The following is a 22,914-nucleotide window of genomic DNA, read 5'->3' as shown; positions in this document are numbered from 1 at the left end:
AGTTACTTAGGCACGATTTTTAGTGAAGATGGTAAATTAAATATGGAAATAGACAACAGAATCAATAAAGCTGGTTGGTAGGCAGTCAACTCAATAAATTTATATGATATAAGAGAGAAATTAGCCAAAACGCTAAATTAGCTGTATACAAGACAGTATTCAAACCAGTTTTAACTTATCGATCTGAGAGCTGGGTCAGAAGTAAAACACTTCACCACAGACTAGAGACAGCAAATATGAGAGTCCTGAGAAAGATTAGGGGGCACGAACAGATGGCATTAATGGCAATATCATATTAAAAATGAGGAAATGGGTGAGGAAAGATTAGCAAAACAAGTGTTCTCTGCTGGCAGGAAAAAGATCCAGAGGAAGACCAAGATATAGGTGGATTGATACAGTAAAACGTGTCTTAGAAGATAGAAATATAAGATCTGATAATGTTGGATTCTTGACAAGTAACAGACTGATTTGGAGGAAAATTGTAGATACGAAAGAATGTGATGATGATGGTGAGCAGTTAGAATTGAAGGAAGTACAGGTCTGATGTTAAATCTGGTGTCAGACAAGGATGAACATTATCCCCTCTGTTATTTATTATTTATATGGATCACCTTATGCAGGAAAGAAGTATTAAACCTGATATCAAAAAATTGGAGATGTTAATCTACTCTTTACTTTATGCAGATGATGTTATACTATTAAATAAATCCAGTACAAGTCAGCAAGATTCCAGACTAAACTGAATAACTGTTGGAATAAATATGGTATGAAAGTCAGCAATAACAAGACAAAGACAATGAAAATAGGCAAAAGCACTGAAAATATCAACTGCATTGTGAATGGAGAGAAGAACCTATAGAACAAGCAAAACATTTTAGCTACTTAGAAACGATTTTTAGTGAAGATGGTTAAATTAAATAACATGGAAATAGACAACAGAATCAACAAAGCTGGAATGATAGGGAAGTCAACTGAATAAACTTATATGGAATAAGAGCGAAATTAGTCAAAACACTAAATTATCTCCACACAAGAAAGTGTTCAAACCAATTTTAACTAATGGATCTGAGAGCTGGGTTAGAAATAAAACACTTGATCAGACTAGAGACCACAGATATGAGAGTCCTAAGAAAGATTAGGGGTGTGAACAGATGGCATCAATGGCAATATATTAAAAACGAGGATACTAGGAAAGAACTTGACATTGTTAGCATCCAGGAATGTGTTAGCAGAGCTAATCTCATGCTCAGAAATTTAAAGATATCAATCAATTATAAAAATTTTCTTAATGACTGGTTACTTATAAATCCTGAAAGTAACGAATCTTATCCATTCTGCATGGTTATGGTTTCTTTACAAAAGACAATGATGTCACATGGTTTGTCAGATAGCAAACCAGAATTAAAAAACGATCTGTTGCATTCTGCTCCATGGGCAAATATTCAACAATACAATTAGTAGGTATCTAGGATAAACATGTGGCAATGAATAATGGAGAAAGAATTTCTCTGTTTAAGGCATGAATTTACTTTTAAATGGATCAAAACAAAGAAATATGAAAAAATATGGATGCACAATGTACATCTAAGAAAATGAAAAATATAATAAAAAAAATGTAAAACTAGAGGTTCAATGTTGTGTCCTTAAAATGTTACATCAGTCTATTTTATTGTACAGATGTGAGCCATGCAATTTGAAAAGAGATGATATCAAAAGAATTAATGTCTTCAGAAAGTGGCTTCACAGAACAAACAAACAAACAAAAAAACCTGTAATGAAACAACAACAAAATTTTAGAAATGACAGATTTAAAATAAATAAATAAAAAAGGATGGGGGGGGGATTTAACATGTAGGCAACATTCTTAAGAAATGATCAATAAGAAACTCTTGAAGTGACATTAGAAAGGAATATCAATGGAAAAAGAAGCACAAGAGGGCAAAGTATGATCTGAATACACAAAACAAATACAGTGGTATCTCGCTAATCCGAACTAATAAAAACCGTGCTCGTTCGGATTAGCAAATTTTTCCCCAAGAGACAACAATAACTAGTGTTTAAGACAAAAATAATCAAATTCTAATGGTACATCAAGGATAGAAACTGATAGAAAGAAAAAAAAAGCTACTGTACTGTAATGTAAAACAAAAAATAATACAGTACACAAGTTTATTTTAGTAAAAAACTTAATTTCTTGTACCTGTATTGTTGAGGATTCTGATTAAATAAAATTGCATAGTTCAGTAAGTAACTTAATTTGTGTAAAAATATCACTTTCTTGTACACAACACAAAAAAAGTTTCACAAAATAACACACAAAAAAAGGTTTTTATTTCTTTGTCACTGATTTTATTTTGTTTCTTTGAAGCTAAACCTTTTCGAATGCTTCTCCTCGGAGCTACGTTAGCAACAAAATTTTATGGAATGGCGTATCATTTGCTTAGCACATTCTATAAACATATTAAAACTGTCAGCTGCCTCTTCATGTTTTACTTTTTTCCCCCATAGTTCTTCATCGTTATCATTGTCTTCTAATTCATTAGAAGATGACAATGACGATGATTCTACATAATACATAATAAATATGTAGCATCATATTTATAATTTCAGCATCTGATTTGATTTCGATTTCACTTTCGGTTCTACCTGTAATCCATTCTGTAACATCTGTTTGTGAAATTTCATCATCTGGATTTATATTTTTAACCACAATACACACGTTTTGAATTTCCTCTTTTTGTGTATATTTGTGATTCATGCCAACAATACAGTACGTACTGTACAGTATAAAAAAGCAAACGTGAACACACAATACATCAAAATAGGCCTCCAGTATAACCGTACAATCAACAGTACGAAAAAAATACTGTACTGTAATAATAATAAAATAAATAATAATAGTTAAAATAATAATTATTAAATAAAAATAATAGTAGTACACAAAATAATAATACGTAATAAATAACACTTTTTTTCCTTTCAAACTGCAGTTCGGATTACTGGAGGGTTTGTACTAAAGAGGTTCGAATTAGCGAGATACCACTGTAGTTACATTACACCCTGCAAGGGACATAATTCTACCTGGTTTCAATGGAGAATATAGTTTGCCAAAATTCACGAAACAATGGCAACACTAATTCCACTGAAATAACTTGGGAATGTCTAGAATGGTTTGGTCTTCTATGTGTTTAGAACATCTGTTCATTGGAGTACAACACAAGTTAAGAAATTTCCTTTGTTGAGAGAAATGAATCCATATTAGCAATCATTAATAATGAACAATCCTTAATGTGGTGACAGATGTAATGTAAAAATGATATCACAGGATTCTTTCATTATTTTGTATATCTGGCAGCACCCTGAAGTCAAGACTCACCGTTCACTACAACTCTCTGATGTTGCAAATATTTGATATATATATCTATATATATATATAACACATAAAATATAAACATAAGTATAAAAGCAAAAAATTCTGAAAATATTAATGTTTTTTTAAATGTTACCTGCATTAACAAGACTTTCTATTATGTTGACTAACTCTTCTGTAACTTGACAGGTGAATACATTACTAAAAAATTCACTGCTCATTACTAAAATGTTTTTCAAAACTTGGGTAATTTCATCATACTGTGAATACTGAATGCATTTTTCATGCACCAACTCTTTTAACCAAACTTCTTTTATCTTCCAGTCACTTGCAGTACTGTTTGAATAAAATATTTTAACAGCTGAACAAAATAGCTTAATCCAATCTGAAGTTGTCTGAGGAGAAGGTAAGGAAGACAAAGGATGAGTAATAAGATCTGAAAAGCCAGTCTTTTCTCTGAAAGAAAATGAAAATATTCATGTTTATAAATTAAATAAAAAAAAGAATTATTGGTCATAACAAAAATGATAGCTTTCAAGACAATAAACTTAGAAGGCAAAAGAAATACAGTATGGTAAAAAAACAAGTACTGAATAACTACGATGATATTATGAAGTTCAGTACCTTTTTTTTGTGTGTGTGTGTGCATACCATATTTTGTTACAGGGAAAAGTTTTTTTATAGAGAAGTTTCTTTAAAATATTATTGTCGTTATAGAGCCTTAGCTGGAATTTTTCAGTAGTTTATTCTTGTAAGTTTGCTATAGCAATATTTGCCATTGTGGGATGAGTATATGTTATATCATTATATCTAACGATCAACAGCACAAAATTTTAATAACTTCCATGTAGTTATTAAAATTTTGTGCTGTTGCAATGGTAGCAGAGAGAGAGAGAGAGAGAGAGAGAATCAAATTAGAGTAATCATATTTTTTGTAGATAGGTTATGCTGGTCATTTATTGAGGAATGAGCAGTGCTTGTACAATAGCTAGAGAAATTAATCAACAGAAAGTTTTTAGCTATGCAATGAATATATAATGATTGAAGATATTCTCAGTGCAAAATAGAGAATGCTGAATTTAAATACTGGTGACAAATTGTGAATGACAATAATGTACTGCCAATGAATTAAAGAGTCAGGATGCTCAGGGAATTAGATGCAAATAATACTACTACTAATAATAATAAATAAATAAATAAATAAATAAAGGGAAATTACAGACATTAAGAATAAAACTGTAAAACACTGAACCATTACACACTGGCCTTTTCTTTTGCTACCTATCCAATCTTCTGCCTTCTAGTTAGTTAATTAAGCTATATTAGCAAATACATTTCAGATCCCATGTGTCAGTCTTATATCATTTAAGATTTGCTAATTTAGAGTACAGACTTGGAGTTCCTCTGCAGAAGAACACAAATTAATTTCTCACATTTTATTCTATTTCCTCATATTTCCAAATATGAGGAAACTGAAGATCCAACAATTGCTAAGGAGCTCATATCAACCCTGGATAAAAACAGAAAGGAAAGATGGATCTCAACCATCAATGAACTCGATTTCGACACATCTAGTCAGAGAAGCTGGTCACTTCTGAGAAAATTAGGTGGAGTAGAGGCGACAACACACAAAACAACAGAAATAACTCCTGATCAAATGGCTAACCATTTATTGAAAACCTCCAAGATTCATCCCAGCTCTACCAGGAAAATTGCTGTACAAGCTTCCACCAGACAAATCCTGAAGATGGAACCCGAGCTTCCTGAATTTGTACACCCTGTATCTTGGGAAGAGGTACAAATAGACTTAAAACTTACCAAGAATGGCAAAGCTGAAGGAGTGGATAGCATACTTCCTGAGTTCCTAAAACATCTTGGTCAACATGGCCAAACATGGCTGGCTGCCCTCTTATCAGAAATCATCATGAGTGGTAAACTACCAAAGCTGTGGTGGGAAGCCAAAATAATTGCTGTGCCCAAACCAGGGAAAGATCCAAATGATGTGAAAAACCTGTGACCTATCTCCTTGCTTTGCACCACCTTTAAGCTCTTTGAAAGAATTCTCCTTAAAAGAATTTCACCACTCATCGAAAGAGCACTCCCGACTGAACAAGCTGGCTTCAGGCCAGGAAGAAGTTGCTGTAACCAGGTCCTGGCCCTGACAAATTGAAGCACGCTTCCAGAAGAAACTTAAATCTGGAGCCACTTTCATTGACCTAACATCTGCTTATGACAGTCTGGATCAGGGGCCTCCTCCTAAACTAGGAAATATTATAAAGTGAAAAAAAAACTTTCCAACTTTTTGATTCTATTCTCTCCAACAGAAAGATCTGGGTCCATATTGGCAGAAAAAAGAGCAGGCCCAGATTCCTTCACAACAGTCTTCCTCAGGGCTCTGTGTTATCCCCTATATATTTTAATATCTCCGTGTATGATCTACCTCATACCAGATCAAGCAAGTTTATATATGCCGATGACCTAGCGATCTTACATCAATCCACCTCCTTTACCAACCTAGAATCAACCTTGAATAGAGACCTGAATACCCTGGAAGAGTACTTTAAGCAGTGGTACTTGAAGCCAAATCCAACGAAAACAGTGTTCCACCTGTACAATGCAGAGGCGAATCGACAACTCAACCTTTCTTTCTGTGGAAAAATGAAAGAACACAAGCCTCATCCAAAATACCTTGGGGTGAGCCTGGACAGAAGCCTAACCTATAAAAGGCACATCATCAACCTCTCGAATAAAATTAAAACCAGAAATAATATCATTTCAAGGCTTGCTGGAACAACCTGGGGTTGTGGTGCAGAAGTACTAAGGTCGTCTGCACTAGCCCTCACATTATCTGCAGCAAAATATTGTGCCCCTGTCTGGGAAAGAAGTACACACACTAACATTACAGACACCCAGCTAAACTCTACCATGCGCACAATTAGTGGGACAGCGAGAAGCACCCCTCTCTCTCCTGGCTGTCTGTTCTATCTAACATTGCTCCACCACACACATATGGAGAAGACAAGCCTCAATTAAGGAATTTAATAAAGCAGTGAGCAACCTACTCCTGCCCCTACATCAGACTCTCATAAACCCACCTAGTCTATGCCTCAAATCTAGAAAGCCTCTCTGGTCCATGGACGAAATCTCTTCAGCTCTGCTTCCATCAATATCTGACATATGGAGAGAATGCTGGTCCAACAATCTACCAACAAATGGCTTCCTGGTAGAAGATCCCTGTGCTCTGCAGCCTGGTTTTGATCTTCCTAGGAAGATTTGGTCATCAATAAACAGGATCAGAACTAGTCAGGGCAGATGTGGCTACCTTCTACATAAATGGGGGGGCTGTCAAATCACCCTTATTGTGATTGTTCTCCTATGGCTCAGACGATTATTCATATTGTGTACGACTGCCCAAGGTGCCAATTTCATGGTGGTGGCCTACAGGACATCCACAAAGTGAGAGATGGGGCCTTGAATTGGCTTTCTAGCCTGGACCTTGACCTGTAGATGGTGTGGCGGTGGTTATGGAGGAAACAGAAGATCACGGTCACGTCTCACCACGTCATGGTATCAACAGAACTCCACCTCATGTTAGAAGATGATGATGTAATGTGAAATGCCCCCCTCCCCACCCTAATGGACCAAGTTTTCTCACACAAGACACAATTGCTCTCTAATTAAACCTAGGTACAGCTACAATTATGTTGTGAAGTGTTGTGAGAGCATGCAGCCTTGTCAAACTTGTTACAGTAGGATGATAATTGTCCTTGCCTTGATTATGACAAGTTGCTTTTGCTTTATTAAAAAAAAAAACAAAAAAAACGGAAGACTTACTTTTATGTAATGAACTTTTATATGTTAAGATTTTCATCATTTGTTGCTGGAAATTGTGATTGTACTCTTCAATTATCAGTGTCATGTAGCCATAAGCAAAAATAAATAAATAAATTCTATTTAGCATTCATTCATAATTCTTTATTCTTCAATGTAAATATTTAGTCTATTATTTTTTTCATATTTTGCTTCATCGTACATTCCACAATGCTTAAGGGTGAAAGCTGTATAACAGAGAGGAGACCACCACATCGCCTTTAAAGAAATGCAGAGAACTGACCAGGACTTCTGACCTAATGTCCAATCCCCAGCTTCTCGTGGTGCACCCTGTTGGGTATCTACCTGGATACTGAACGAACGAGGATGGGCTGGCATTTGGGATTTAGCCGACCAAATTGTAATTCTTATTGGCTTAAACCAAATTATAAAATTATGGTGCAACACGACAAAATTTCATGCCAGCTGGGGCGTCGCCCGGTTAAACAAGGTCCCCGTTGTTTTCACCAGGGAACCAGGGTGAACAGTAAAGTCAGCTACTGGAACAAATCTGAAAAAACACCAAAACTAAACATCACCAGAGTTAAAGATCGGTACTATCAACATAAGAAGCCTGAATGGCAAAGAAATGGAGCTAGCTGAGGAATTACATAAGTATCAGATCAACATAATAGGGGTGCTGAAACAAAAAAGACCAAAACTGGTGAGATCTTTCTGAGCAATAAATACAAAATGTTATATTCAGGCAATGACAATCAAGGAAAAGAAGGAGTAGCCATAATATTCAACACAAAATACAAGGCTAATATTCTTGAATGGCAGTCAGTCTCAAGTAGAGTAATGTGGACAAATATGAGAATGGGGAACTGGACAATGAGACTTATTTGTGCCTATGGTCCCACAGAAGGTTCTACTAAGGTAGAAGTGGAGGAATTTTTTGAGGCTTTAGAGAAAGCAACTGACACAATGAAAAAGGAAAAGTTGGTCCTTGTTGGGGATCTAAATAGCAGAGTAGGAAATGATAGTCAGTCCTACAAAAATATATTGGGAAAATTTGGACAAAAGAGCAAAGCTAATAATAATGGCAAATATCTGTTGGATTTCTGCTCAGGACATGGACTGATTATTACTAACACCATGTTCCAACATAAAAATGTGCACAAATTCACATGGAGAGAAGAGGCAAGAAACAAGAAAAGTCTCATTGACTATGTTATTGTTGATAGTGATGTTATTTTCCTTGTGCAGGACATCAGAGTGTACTGAGGATTTGAAATTAGAAGTGATCACTATTTAGTCTTGAGCAGGATAAAATGAATTTCATATTGAAAAATATGACAGTAAGAAAGTCTTAAACCGAATAAAAGTTGAGCAGCTCTCAGATGTGAACTGTAGACTAAAATACACAAACATTATTCAAGAAAAAATAAAAGAGTTTGAGAACAAGAACCAAACCTTGGAGATTCAGTGGCAAACCACGAAGAAAACATTGATTGATTCAGCCAGAGAGGCATGTGGTGAGGTAGTTTGCAAGGAGAGAAAAATCAGAACTCCACGTTGGGCACAGGAAGTTAAAGAGGAAAAGAAGAAAGCATATCAAAAGTTCCTGGCAAATAATTCAGCTTGTGCTCTTAGAGAATACAGAGACAAATGTAAGAAAGCTACACACTGTGTAAAACTAGCTAAACAAAAGTCACGGGAGGACTTTGGCAAGAACATAGAAAATAAATATCAAGAAGGTGGCAAAATATTTTGGAGGTTGTTGAAGAAGCTTAGAAATGGAGGAAAGAGTGCTGTAAAAGAAGTTAGGGATGATAAAGGTGACATGAAAATGGGAGAAAAAGATATCCTTGAAGTATGGAGTAATTACTTCGAAAAATTGCTAAATGAAACAAGCAGTGATAGCACAGTGATAAAAAATACTCAACAGGCATACAGTCAGGAATACATATCCATACTTGAAGTAGAAAAAGCCATCAAAGGCTTGAAATGTATAAAGGCAGCAGGAGTAGATGATATTCGACCAGAAATGCTGAAGTATGGTGGTATGAAAGTCTTACAGTGGCTGCACTGCATAGTTCAGAACGCTTGGACAGAGGGACAAATTCCCGATGATTTAAGTAGAGCTCTAATAATAGCCACATATAAAAAAGGAAATAAAACTGAATGTGAGAATTACAGAGGTATTTCCCTACTGAGTGTTCCTGGCAAGATCTATGCAAGTATATTTGAGAAACAGTTGAGAAGAATTGTGGAAGAAAAGCTTGGTGAAGAACAAGCTGGATTCAGGCCAAATAGAGGCTGTCAGGATCAGATCTTCACTTTACCACAAATAGTTGAGAAAGCATGGGAATATAACAAAGATCTATTTTTTAGTTTTGTCGATCTGGAAATGGCATATGACAAGGTGCCAAGAGAGAAGCTATTCAATACACTACAGTTATACGGTGTCAATGGGGCATTATATCAAGTAATACTTAGTCTTTATTTGAGTTGTAAGTCAGCAGTTAGAATTGAAGGAAGTACAGGAAGATGGTTTAATGTTAAATCTGGCGTGAGACAAGGATGTACATTATCCCCTCTGTTATTCATTATCTATATGGATCACATTATGAAGGAAAGTGGTATTAAACATGATATCAAAATTGGAGATGTTAATGTCAGCTCTTTGCTTTATGCAGATGATGTTATACTTCTAAATAAATCTGCTGCAAGTTTACAAGACTCCCTTCACTAAATTGAATAACTGTTGTATAGATATGGTATGAAGGTCAGCATTAAAATGACAAAGACAATGAAAATAGGTAGAATTGTTCAAAATATCAACTGTATTGTGAATGGAGAACCTGGGAACAAGTGAAACATTTCAGCTACTTAGGCATGATTTTTACTGAAGATGGTAAATTAAATACGGAAATAGACAACAGAATCAACAAAGCTGGTATGGTAGGAAGTCAACTGAATAAATTCATATGGAATAAGAGAGAAATTAGTCGGAACACTAAATTAGTGTTCCGACTATACAAGACAGTGTTCAAACCAGTTTTAACTTATGGATCTGAGAGCTGTGTCAGAAGTAAAACACTTGACCAAAGACTAGAGACCACAGATATGAGAGTCCTGAGAAAAATTAGAGGTGTGAACAGATGGCATCAATGGCAATATCATATTAAAAATGAGGATATTAGGAAAGAACTTGACATTATCAGCATCCAGGAATGCGTTAGCAGAGCTAATCTCAGGTGGTATGGTCACTTAAACAGAATGGGCGAGGAAAGGTTAGCAAAACAAGTGTTCTCTCCCAGGTTGGCAGGAAAACCAAGATATAGGTGGATTGATACGGTACAAAGTGCCTTAGACGATAGAAATATAAGATCTGATAATGTTGGAGTCTTGACAAGTAACAGACTGATTTGGAGGAAATTTGTAGATAGGAAGTTAGTAATGATGTGAATTTTTCATGTAGTACTATCATCATGTACACCCCTTGAGGGTACGTGTCAGGAATTTGATGATGATGATGAATGAAAATCAGTCTGCCAGTTAAATAACTGAAGGGTCACTAAACAAAAGGAAGAATTGCATGTTGCTATACTAGAAGTCAGGTGACATTCCATTTGAGGAGGGTCCGATGACTGAAGGTTTGGTTATTTGAAGTTTGATAACTGAGCGATTACTGTACTGTCAAGCAAAAAAAAAAAAAAAAAAAAAAAAACGTTTGGCTCAAAATACATACACATATCTCAGTAGTAGTACAGTATTTCAACTGCAGTGCCTTCTCTGAAATTGAAAATAATGTTTTTCTGTTAGCAATTGACAATAACTGCTAAGTGAAACATTCTGGAGCTAGTTCTCTGCTCTCTGTATTCGTTGAAAGCAAGGAAAGTTTACCACCAACACTTTCAATTCTTGCACTTGGTTAATTAATCATGAAACAGGAACAGACATATTCAAGACAGTATGTACATGGCATTCTGATGCACATGGGCTGAATAAAAGCTTACTTTTATTCAAAGACAAAATGTACTCTATAATAAAAAATTGTGAGCAGGGCTCCAGAAATACAACTTAAATCTACAATCCAAGAAAAAAGTTTAATCACCCAAGGTATCAGCCTACTTTAAATAAATATTGTTACAGGTGATGTAAAAAAAACAACTAAACCTTATGTTGACAAAACAAAGTAATACATTCCTTAAGTCTCACTATACATTCCATGTAATTATACAGAAACAGACCTTCCTTTAAAGTGGCTTTAAAATGTATGTCAAAATACAGCTCATCACAACTCAGTTGTGTTGTTCCAAAATTGAGGAATCTCATCATCATCATCAAATTCCTGACATGTACCCTCAAGGGATGTACAGGATCTTGCACTTGGTTAATTAATCATGAATCATGAACAAAGATATTCAAGACAGTATGCACATGCTGGATAAATTGCTTTAAAGTATGGTGAAACTAAATTATTATAGCACAATTTCTAAAAGGAATGGGAGATTTTGTTTTTGACACATGAACTGAAAGTATCCACAGGTTCCAATTTATCATCACAACTCAGTTGTGATGAGATGTATCATTGTTTCAACTAACTAAGCAACCAACTAACAATTAACTTGTTTCAACACTGGAATACCATGAATTGGCATAATAATAATAACTATAAAAATTGAGGAATACTCACATTAAAAGTTATTTATCGTAAAATTTAAAGATTGTCACAGACATCTTTCTAAATTTTAATTTTAAGAAAGCTCAAGTTATTCCTACCTGTTGTAAAAAATAAATAAATAAATAAATAAATAGGTATCCTAAAGCCCATTGGATTTACTTCAGGCTAGTAGGTCACTTTTTAAATTATCAACTTTATGAAGCTAAAAAATATTTAGTCCTCATAAATAGGAAAATCACTTCCATCAAGATTACTATCAAATCTGTATTAGTGACTAAATTTTTTAGAATTATTCTTCATATTTCAACTTCTTACTAACATGTTTTTAATTCTACTCATGATAATTTACAGTGCATGTTGGATTCACTTCTAAACCACTTTAGAGCCAGTATTCATAATGTTGTCTATGACTCAGATAAACTTGCTTTCAATATATCATGCTCAAACACAGGATGGAATTATTGCTTTATCAAAAGGACATGATTTTGCCATTTCTCCCAAAGGGTATCTCTATAAGAGATACCCTTTGGGAGAAATGATCAAAGGGTAACCTTTGATCATTATCTCTTAAAAAGGCTAACAAGATTTGGTTCGAATGTGCAAAAATTCTTTTTTGTGTTAAGCCTCCTCATTCTAATCTTAATATATATGAGGCTTGTCTGAGAAGTTCTCGGCCTCAACCATAGATGGCAAGGCTATCGGCAAGATTTCTTTTTCTAAGTTGGTACATCTGTCATAAGCATCCATGTGAAATTGCAAGTCATTCTATCAAGTAGTTTGTTTCATACAGCTGTCTGTATCCATTGAAATGGATAAAATTGAGTATCATGCGGTTATAAAATTCTTTGTAAAAGAAGGTTTAACACCAAAAGAAATTCATTCAAAGTTCATAAGAGTTTATGGGCACTCTTCCCCTTCATTTTCGACAATTAAGAAATGGGCTGCCGAGTTTAAACATGGTCGTACCAGCCTTGAAGATGATCCACGTAAAGATGTCCAAAAAGTGTAACAACATCAGAAATCATTGATCAAGTGCACAATATGGTATTGCACTGTGCTGAAATTGCTAAGACTATAGGTATTTCAAGATACCAAGCAATTTTATAAGCTAGGGTTTAATCCTTTTTTTTTCCTAAGTAAGCAAACAGACAAGTAAGTCAAGCTTGCACCTGAACATAGTTCAAGTCTGATGCAACTCGTGGTAAAGGTGGAGTAAGATCCAATCACTTTCCTTAGTATTTCTCCCTCATGTAAAGCACATCCCCTTACAGAGATATCAGATGCTATGCATTAAAGGCAACGGTCACTACCAAAACTGGTTTTGACCTTTATTGAGGTCTCGTCAGTGGGAGCAACACCTAAAAATGTCAAGGTAGAAGTAATGCAGTGCTTATAAATTTTACCGAAACAAGATGCCACAAGGTGCTTTGACCTTATTAAATAAAAATCTCAGGATGACAGGAAGATGAAGAAAGTTTTTTAACTTGGGTATACTATGTTAAAGATTCCAAGCAATTTTAAAAGCTAGGTTTTAATTCTTTTTTTCCTAAGTAAGCAAACAGACAAGTAAGTCATGTTTGCGCCTGAATTCCTTACAGTGCTACTTGTTTAGGTAAAATTTATAAGCTCTGCATTACTTCATCCTTGGCATTTTTTGGTCTGGCTCCCACTGACGAAACCTCAATAAAGGTCGAAACCGGTCTGGGTAGTGGGCCGTTGCCTTTAATGCATAGCATCTTACATCTCCGTAAGTGGATGTGCTTTGCATTAGGGGGAAATACTAAGGAAAGTGATCGGATCTTACTCCACCTTTACCACGAGTTGCCTCAAACTTGAACTACGTTCAGGGGAAAACTTGACTTACTTGTTTGCTTACTTGGGAAAAAAAAAGGATTAAAACTAGCTTATAAAAAAAGAATTAAAACCTAGCTTATAGCTTGGTATCTTTAACATAGTATACCCAAGTTAGAAAACTTTCTTCATCTTACTCTCATCCTGAGATTTTTATTTAATAAGGTCAAAGCACCTTGTAGCAACTTGTTTAGGTAAAATTTATAAGCTCTGCATTACTTCATCCTTGGCATTTTTTTGGTCTGGCTCCCACTGACAAGACCTCAATAAAGGTCGAAACTGGTCTGGGTAGTGGCTGTTACCTTTAATGCATACCATCTTACATCTCCGTAAGGGGATGTGCTTTGTATTAGGGGGAAATACTAAGGAAAGTGATCAGTTCTTACTCCACCTTTACCACAAATTGCCTCAGACTTGGACTACGTTCAGGCATAAACTTGACTTACTTGTGTTTGCTTACTTGGGAAAAAAAGGATTAAAACCTAGCTTATAAAAATGCTTGGTATCTTTAACATAGTATACCCAAGTTAAAAAACTTTCTTCATCTTATAGGTATTTCAAAAGAATGTGTAGGATATATTTTGCATGACGTATTGCAAATGAAAAAGCTTTGCTGAATTTGGGCATCTATTTATTACTATGGATGAGACTTGGATTCACCATTACACACCAGAATCCAAACAACAGTCAAAACAGTAGACAGAAGCCAGTTGTTCAGCGCCAAAGAAGACAAAGTCGGTTCCATCAGCAGGGAAGGTCATGGCATCAATGTTTTAGGATGCAAGGAATTTTGTTTATTAATTATCTTGAAAAGGGCAAAACAATAACTGGGGAATATTATTCCGATCTTTTTACCAGATTAGACAAAAAAATTCGTGAGAAAAGACCTGGTTTGCAGAAGAAAAAAATCATCTTTCATCAGGACAATGCATCTGCCCACACAGGTGTTTTGGAAATGGGAAAATTAAGGGATCTGCACTATGAATTGTTGAAACAAACACTCTATTCCCCAGATTTGGCTCCCTCTCCCTCTTACTTCTATTTCTTCCCAAAACTAAAACTCTTCCTCGCTGGTCAGCATTTTTCTTCAAATCAAGAGGTGATTGCAGCTGTAGAAGGCTATTTTGCAGATCTTACTGAGAACCACTACAGGGATGGGATAATGGCACTGGAATAAATATATTAGTCTTAACACGTTCGCTGCCACGCTACTTCGGCATAGTCTGTTCCCCTACGCCGAGCAATTTTGCTTCTTCAAGGTCAGTACGGTAATCTCGTTCCCGGCGGTAAGCGTCATACGAGTATACTCGTAGCTGGCTTGTGTAGCTGGTTTACCAACTACGAGTATACTCGTAGTTGGCAGAGAACGTGTTAAGAAAGATTATGTTGAAAACTAAAAGTAATTTTGAAATTATAAATTCGTTTTTTCATTGTTAGGCTGAGAACTTTTCAGACCACCCTCGTATATCTATATATATTTTTTAAGTTAGGAAATTATTGACCATTGAAAATTCTACAAACAATAACAGACAATTTTATTGTCTGTTATTGTTTGTTTGCCATTCTATAATCCTGTATCGAAAATGCCTATAACATTTAGGAAATTCTAAAATAAATGAATTTTAACATGAGTTTTTATTACTTTATAACTGCCATACAGCAATACTTCAAACTCTGCAGTAAATTAAAGACTAATTAAAGTGTTTATGGGGAGATGGGGGTCATAATAAACAAGTTAAAGTTCAGTGTGAGATAATCTTCTTGGGTATTGATATGTTCAGAATAGAGGGGAAGGGAATTCTTTTTTCTCTAAATTTTCTATAGTGAAGTAATTAATACGAAATGCTTCTTAAATACAGTTCACTATTCTAAATATATTGTAAATTAATGCTCTTCCTGTATTGCACTTTTGAGCATTATCAATAATACAGGGTTATTCAGAAGTCCATGAAACATTTTAAACATTCATCACTAATCAATTACACAACAGATAGTGATAAGTTTTATGCCAAAAGAATGACAAACTCTTCAAGTTTGTTTGAGGAAACTGCTAACCATGAGCAAACCATGGCAACAAGCATTGTTGCCATGGTTTGCTGCTAGGAGCAACAGTAGCAAAGATGGCACTGAGTAAGCATGAGAAGTCATTTTGTGTGTGTTAGCATATGCAAGAACTATGTCTGTTGTGACAGTGTAGTGATGATTTCAAGTAGAATTCTAGAAGGAACCACCTGTGCACAACAGTAACAAGAAGTGGTATGAGAAATTCCAGGATGAAAGCTGCCTGTGCACCGCTCCTTGGCTGGGACATCCAGCGCAAAATGAAGAAACTGTGAATCGTGTTTGAGAAGCCTATGCATACAGCCCGTGGAAGTCCACTACACGTGCAAGTTTAGAAGTCAATGCATTGCAACAACAGTGTAGCGAATTCTCCACTGAAGTTTAAACCCTTCAAGCTTCAGCTGCAGCAGGCTGTCAGCATTTATGACAAAGAAATGCATCTTAATTTCTGCAAGGACTTACAGGAGAGGTTTGAAGTTAGCAATTTCATGACGTCACTGATCTTTAGAGGTGAAGCAACTTTTCATTCTATAATCCTGTAGCAAAAATGCATATGACATTTAGAAAATTCTTCAATTAATGAATTTTTATAGTTATTATTATTACTTTACAACTGCCATACAGCAGTACTTCAAACTGTGCAGTAAAGTGAATTGGTACAATGTGTGAGACTCGCCAAAGGTGAATGTCTTCTGTGCAATTTTGAAGGTTAAGTTGTACAGGTCATTTTTCTTTGCAGGGCCCATCATCACAAGGATGATGTACATGGACATGTTGGAGAACTGGCTGATGCACAGCTTAATGAAGACAGTAATGATTATATCTATCAACAAGACAGTAATGATTATATCTGTCTGGCTCATCACCACACTGAAATGCAAAAGGTACCTCAACAAAAACTTGAATTTCAATAGTTATAAATGGAGGTATCCTCCTGCAGTTAATATCATGTTGGATAGGATGCACAAGTCAAGATGATGACTCATTAATGCTGTGCCCACCCCTGTCACCGGATTTAATCCCATGTGACATTTTGTGGGGGATTTGTGAAGGAAACTGCTGTTGTGCCCCCACTCCCAGCTAATCTCATGGAACTTCACAACCATATCACAGTGGTTGTGACACTGATTGACCATGACATGCTCACACATGTGGGACGAAATGAATTATTGGCTTGATGTCTGCCACATCAGCAAAGGTGGACACATTGAATTTGTGAAGTATCTAAAAAAAAAATTGGACAGTTTAACTTTATTTCAGTGTAATAAAATATAGTATCTATTGTGTAATTTATTAGTGGTGAATGTTTAAAATGTTTTATGGATTTCTGAATAACCTTGTATTATATTATACACGGTTATTCAGAATAGCCCTGTATAATATAATACAGGGTTATTCATAATTCAGAATATATTCTGAATAACAAAACAAGAAATAGAACTTACCCAGAAATAGATGCTAATAAGAAATTATTCAAAAGAGACATCCATAACATGGCTTGATTTTTAACTCTGGCAACACCACTGCTAAGCTGATAATCAATTGAAGATGGTAAGAGAGGCTGAATGTGACTAGCCAATTTAATTTCATTGGTTTCTTCATGATCCATATGTGCAATTGTCTCAGTGACAAGCTCTTCCATTCTCTGTAGAATACATAAATAATATAATATAAAAATAATATAATGTATAATATTATATGCATGTTGCTATCTGAATTAGTGTGAGACTGACAGATCAAAATGTGTATGCACTTCTTGTGAAGGAAACTGAAATTGTGCATGAAGGTAGTATTCATTGGGAAGTCATCCTAAGTAATATTCCTGCATACATAATAATTATTTTTAAAACTTTATTTTCTTTGAATTTCAGTAGTTATAAATGGAGTTATCCTCCTACAGTTAATATCATATACTGTCACATGCAATTAGATTTCAAGTGGTATTGTAATTATCTCTTTAAATTCATATACACTGACAATGGCTATAAAAATTAGCCAAAAATTCTATATGTATTAAATGAAAATTTTTCTTAGGCAGGTGTTATTATTCCATAACTAATCTTATCCTTATGTCTCTATTTTTCATATTAATTTTAACAAATGTTCAGAGAAAGGAACTACTACCAAATACAAATAATACCATAAATGACAGATGTAGGGAAACTAATAAGTGCATAACATAAGAAAGGTTATTGGTGATTAGCAAAGAAATCTTCTGAAAATAATGGCATTTTCGGAATCTATTATGACATGCAGCCACTGAGTTATGGCAAATAATACCAGCAACTCAACATTCACTGTTCATGTGTCAGTTGAAATACAGTAAATCTCTTGCAACTTTGTATTTGCTTATTATTTTGCATCTTACAGAAGTTCTTTACTCTAAAGAACTCAGTTTGATTCTTCTAATGATGAGAGGAATCTTTATATGGACGTTTTCAACTGAAGGTCAGTTCAGCTGATTTCATACGGAGGTATCGCCCCCCCCCCCCCCCGGAAACTCTGTTTTTCATCCTACATACAGGCAAATCAGCTATGAGAACACACACACACAATTTACAGACAAAAAATACTGTTATTGGAGAATGGTAGTTGCATGTAGCAGGAAAATTAAGTAATAGGGGAGAAAGTGAGATGTGTGTAGTTGAGCACCCTCCCAAGATGAGTCCTTAGTGTCATGTAATAATAATAATAATAAATGATGGCCTAAAAGTGTATAAAACTTTAAAGAAACCAAGAGCAACATTAAAGCTTAATGATAAACTTAAAGCAATTAAAAATACGAACAGGACAGATTGCCAACATTGTATATCAAACATTCAAAGAAAAACTTTTAGAATACAGACAATTCCCAACTTATGTAAGAATTACCATCCACACTCTTCACATAACTTGAATTTTATGTAAGTCGAATTTAATCCCTTCATCTATTAATCGCATGCTATTGATTATGTGTATGTGGTAGCATTAATATGTTTTAAGGATTATTTCTGTTAGTCACAGAATTCACACACAAATTGGAATTGAATATGTAATTATTAATAAAAGGTAATATAATCCCACATAAATAGTACAAGAAAACAGAACAATGTTTTTAAAAAGCTTAATTTGATATTTTTTATGAAATTATTAAGAGATAGGTAAATGAATATGGTTTGTTTCTTCTCTTCATAGCTTTTGGACTTTTAAGAAATATGAGGCATAAGGATCCATGCAAATACTAATCTTTCAAAAGTTTATCTCTCACTCCAAAATTTTGTATAACCTGTTATCTAAAGGAAATTTCATAGTGAAAACAAATGAAGAAATCTGTAGGTAATAATTTAAAAGTTGAAGGAAGATAACTGGAAAGGAGATTGCCACATAGCTTGTATATAAGAAATATAGAAAGCCTGATCAATGTTCAATCCTCATCTCCCAGTGATGCAATTCCATTAGTATCTTTCAGATATGAACAAAAAAGACCAGGAGGGAAGTTGGTAAGGCAGTTAGGAGCACTTTCAGAGACAAAAATTTTAAATAAAACCTGATCAGATCAAAGCAACAAATAATATAGTAATCTAGGAAACTAGTGAGATCTTAACTATACTGATATCTGACATCTGACAAAACCTTCAATAGTGTGGATGTGTGATTACTTTATGATTATACATGATCTGCTAGCCCATCATTGGTGAGAAGAATACTCTTAGATATACTGAAAATCAACATTTATATGTTATGCTCAAATTTTACTAAAAGCAGAGTAAAGATTTTTCTATGAAAATTTAATATATATTACCTGTCTGGAAGTTGAGTTTAGCATACTGAAGTAAACCATGTGACAACTCTCCCACAAAGCGGCATCTGGCTCTAATCCATGATGCATATGCTGCACACATAAAGATGCTGCTTTAAGAAGGTGAAGGAGAGTAGGTTTCTCTGTTCCTGAAAAAAGAATTTTAACAATTACTAAAATCTGAAAGGAAGAAGAAGAAGAATGGAATATATATATATAGATATATGTTAATCAAACAAAAATGCTATCAGTTTGACAAAATTAGTATTTTCATACTGAAAGAAAGCAAGCAACATTTAAGTTATTAAATTTACAAATAAACAGTAATTTAAAACACAAAATACTGTTGTAGACAGTTTTTTTGCTTGATTAAAAACGTAAATTATAGTACATGATATTATATTCTTGTTTTAATCCTTTAGCCGAGCATAAGCAAACTATGTTTATATATGAAATATCTTCATGACTAGACCACTTTTATATGCAGATGAAATCATATTTCCCTAGTACTCATTATGCATATTGATTACCTTAGTATCCTATAAAGTACTACTAGTATTCAACACTAGTATTTTCACAGACACTCACAAACATCTATGCCCACGATGGGATTTGAACCCGCAGCCTTTTGGATGGAGATCAGATACGCTTACCACTTGGCCAACCAGGCTGGCATTATATAATAGGCTAAAAATGAATACTTGAAAAAATGTGGCACTGTTGTTATGTTGTTGTTTTTTTATGAAAGCATATCATTAAATACAAAAACATTCCTCGTTTAAACAAATTTTTTACAAAAATAAAAAAATAATAAATAAATAAAAAACATGAGTATCACATAAATAGTGTTGTTATTTTTGCAAGAATGGTAAATACTGACAAAAAGGCTTGTGCCCCATAATTAGGTTGTCAAGTCAGTTTCTATATAATGCAAAAATGCAATATATATATATATATATATATATATTAATATTAAAAAAAATTAGTTTGAATGACTATATACCGAGAATGAAAAAGAAAAAGAAAAGGTTTAATGTTAAGATACTACTAGTTTCATTGAATAAATCAACTTCTTCAGGTATCTTTCAGATATGAACAAAAAAAGACCAGGAGAAAGGTTGATAAGGCAGTTATGCAAAGAATTATATAAAATAACACAGACATGATAAAATTACATGAACAGATCTAGTATAAAAAACAAGAGTACATTTTAAAAACAGGAATGCGTGCTGGAGTTCCAATTGAAGTTGACTACGTGCGTGAGCTGTCACAAGTGCACCAATACTGGATAGTGGGTGTGCATCAGAAAGATTATAGCTAAGGCTGTTGTTAATATGGGATGAATCGAGCGATATTTCTCTAGATTCGATAATCTTTCTTTCGAGTTCATCATAACACATGGATATTAGAAGTTTGCGGCCAGTCTACGAGGTGTTAGCGGCCTTCATCCGAGTTGATAGAGAAGAGAATGTGGCTAGAGAGAGCGCTGACCCTGGTCCTATTGTAGGATATGTCTCTTTGGTGTTCTCCCATACGTAAAAGGATGGATTTGGCTGTCTGGCTGTAATATGGTTTGCCACATTCACACAAAATCTTGTAGACTCCTGGATACTGAATAGGAAGATGTTTCACTTTAGGTCTACTTAGTATGGAGCGAAGTTTTGGAAATGTAGTGAAGCAAGTTCTAATGTTGAATTTCTTAAGAATTTTTGCCAGATTTGGGGGGGGGGGATAACTCCAGCATGCATTCATGTTTTTAAAATGTACTATTGTGTTTTATACTAGATCTGTGCAATTTTATCATGTCACTGTTATTTTATATAATTCTTTGCCTGTGATACCCGAAGAAGTTGATTTATTCAACGAAACTAGTAGTATCTTAACATTAAACCTTTTCTTTTTCATTCTCAGTATATAGTCGTCAAACTAATTTTTTATAACATTATCTACCGAGTAAATATGAACGATAATATCAATTTTCCTGATGACGAGGAATTAAATTTGCTCATCAAAGAATATCAGGAAAATCTCAGGACCATTGGATTATTCATTAACAGACTAGTCTTTCTTAAAAGATGTAAGTGCCATTCTATCATCTCCCGTTTTATTAATTTTAAGGAATCCATTAAAATTGCTAGAGCTCAAAGAATTTACCACAGAGCTAAATTGGAGCTTTTATCCGAACGCATTTTTGATACTAAACGTAGTGTTAGATCTGAAACAGGCAACCTCATTCTACATGACGTCACCATTCCAGAGTCAAACAGAAAATAACCATAAATCGAGCATACTTATCATTTAGCACAGTGTAACTATGTTTTGAAGGAAATAACATCTTAGAACTGTTTAAAATGAAGTTAATGTATTTATATATCAAATGAGTCAACAAAAGGGGACAATTGTAAGAGAAATTATCAGTAATATTCTACACATAAAAGAATGCAAATTATTCGGCAAGATGGGGCAAAGGTCGCTCTAACGCTACAGGAGCAGCGTAAGCGCCTGTGAGTGTTACATCTGAGAAAATTTCACGATACATACATTCCCGGAATTAGAAAGCCCCGTATGAGGATCGGTGAGGTCACCCAGTCGGGGACCAATCGGAAGGACAATAGGATGGCGCTCTTGGGGAGCTGAACCGCAACACTGAATTGAAACCCCCCCCCCCCATTTTGTTTGTTCCTGTATTCTCACCATGTGATTCAAGTGTTCATCGTGGTTCAGTTCTTATTTTTAAGAGCTGCCCTTCGAGAAGTTCCAGCATGGCACCACCACAGAGCACGGCAAGATCGAACGTAGGCCGTCAATGAGAAAAAGCGTTGCCGCAAATCCATAGCAAAGAAACAGCGCCCGATTCAGGAAGAAAGGCAGTAGAATTAAGATAGCCAGAATTCCGAAAGAAAGAAAGAAGGAGAAAACCCCGAGAGAAACCAAAATAGTGAAGATAAGTACTTTTATATGTTCTAGCTCCTTTTAGAGAAAATTGACTAGCAGTACGGAAAAGAGTGTATTTCAAATTTGTGATAAAGGGAAGTGTGAAAAATTGAAATTTATGTGAATAACTCTATACCTCTGGACTGAATTTTAAGAACTATTAGTTTATTAGATATTTTGTCGTGACCCACTCAGGGGAAACCAATAATGTGCTAAATGCCTAGCAGGCCTAATGAGTTGTAAACTAAAATGTCAAATAAGTTGAGAAAATTGAATTGTCAAGATTTAGAATCCATGTTTGCTTTAAGAATGAGAGAGTAAGAGGAAAGTAAGAGTTTAACTTAGTATTAATATCTGTTTTGTTCCTGTATTATATTTAATAATGAATCCATTAAAATTGTTTGATACCTTTCATGC

The 22,914-nt window shown here is 34.7% G+C and overlaps 1 protein-coding gene across 1 annotated transcript in view; it reads right to left on the bottom strand.

Annotated features, from left to right (window-relative positions):
* Positions 1-22,914, bottom strand: part of LOC150096239 (midasin) — a 1,081,806-nt gene that overhangs the window by 419,225 nt on the left and 639,667 nt on the right. Inside the window, exons 47-49 of the mRNA XM_090409469.1 lie at positions 19,567-19,712; positions 17,231-17,430; positions 3,507-3,826 (exon numbers count right to left, since the gene is read on the bottom strand). Of these exons, the coding sequence (XP_090265595.1) occupies positions 3,507-3,826; positions 17,231-17,430; positions 19,567-19,712 (666 nt within the window). The remainder of the gene's footprint in view (positions 1-3,506; positions 3,827-17,230; positions 17,431-19,566; positions 19,713-22,914) is intronic.

The sequence above is a fragment of the Typopeltis vanoorti genome, chromosome 19 (genome assembly GCF_054136105.1).
Source record: "Typopeltis vanoorti isolate ZY-2024b chromosome 19, IOZ_Tvanoo_1.0, whole genome shotgun sequence".
In the NCBI taxonomy this organism is placed as follows: Eukaryota; Metazoa; Arthropoda; class Arachnida; order Uropygi; family Thelyphonidae; genus Typopeltis; species Typopeltis vanoorti.
Note: the sequence above shows the minus strand (reverse complement) of the source record. Positions and strands in the feature narration are given on the sequence as shown.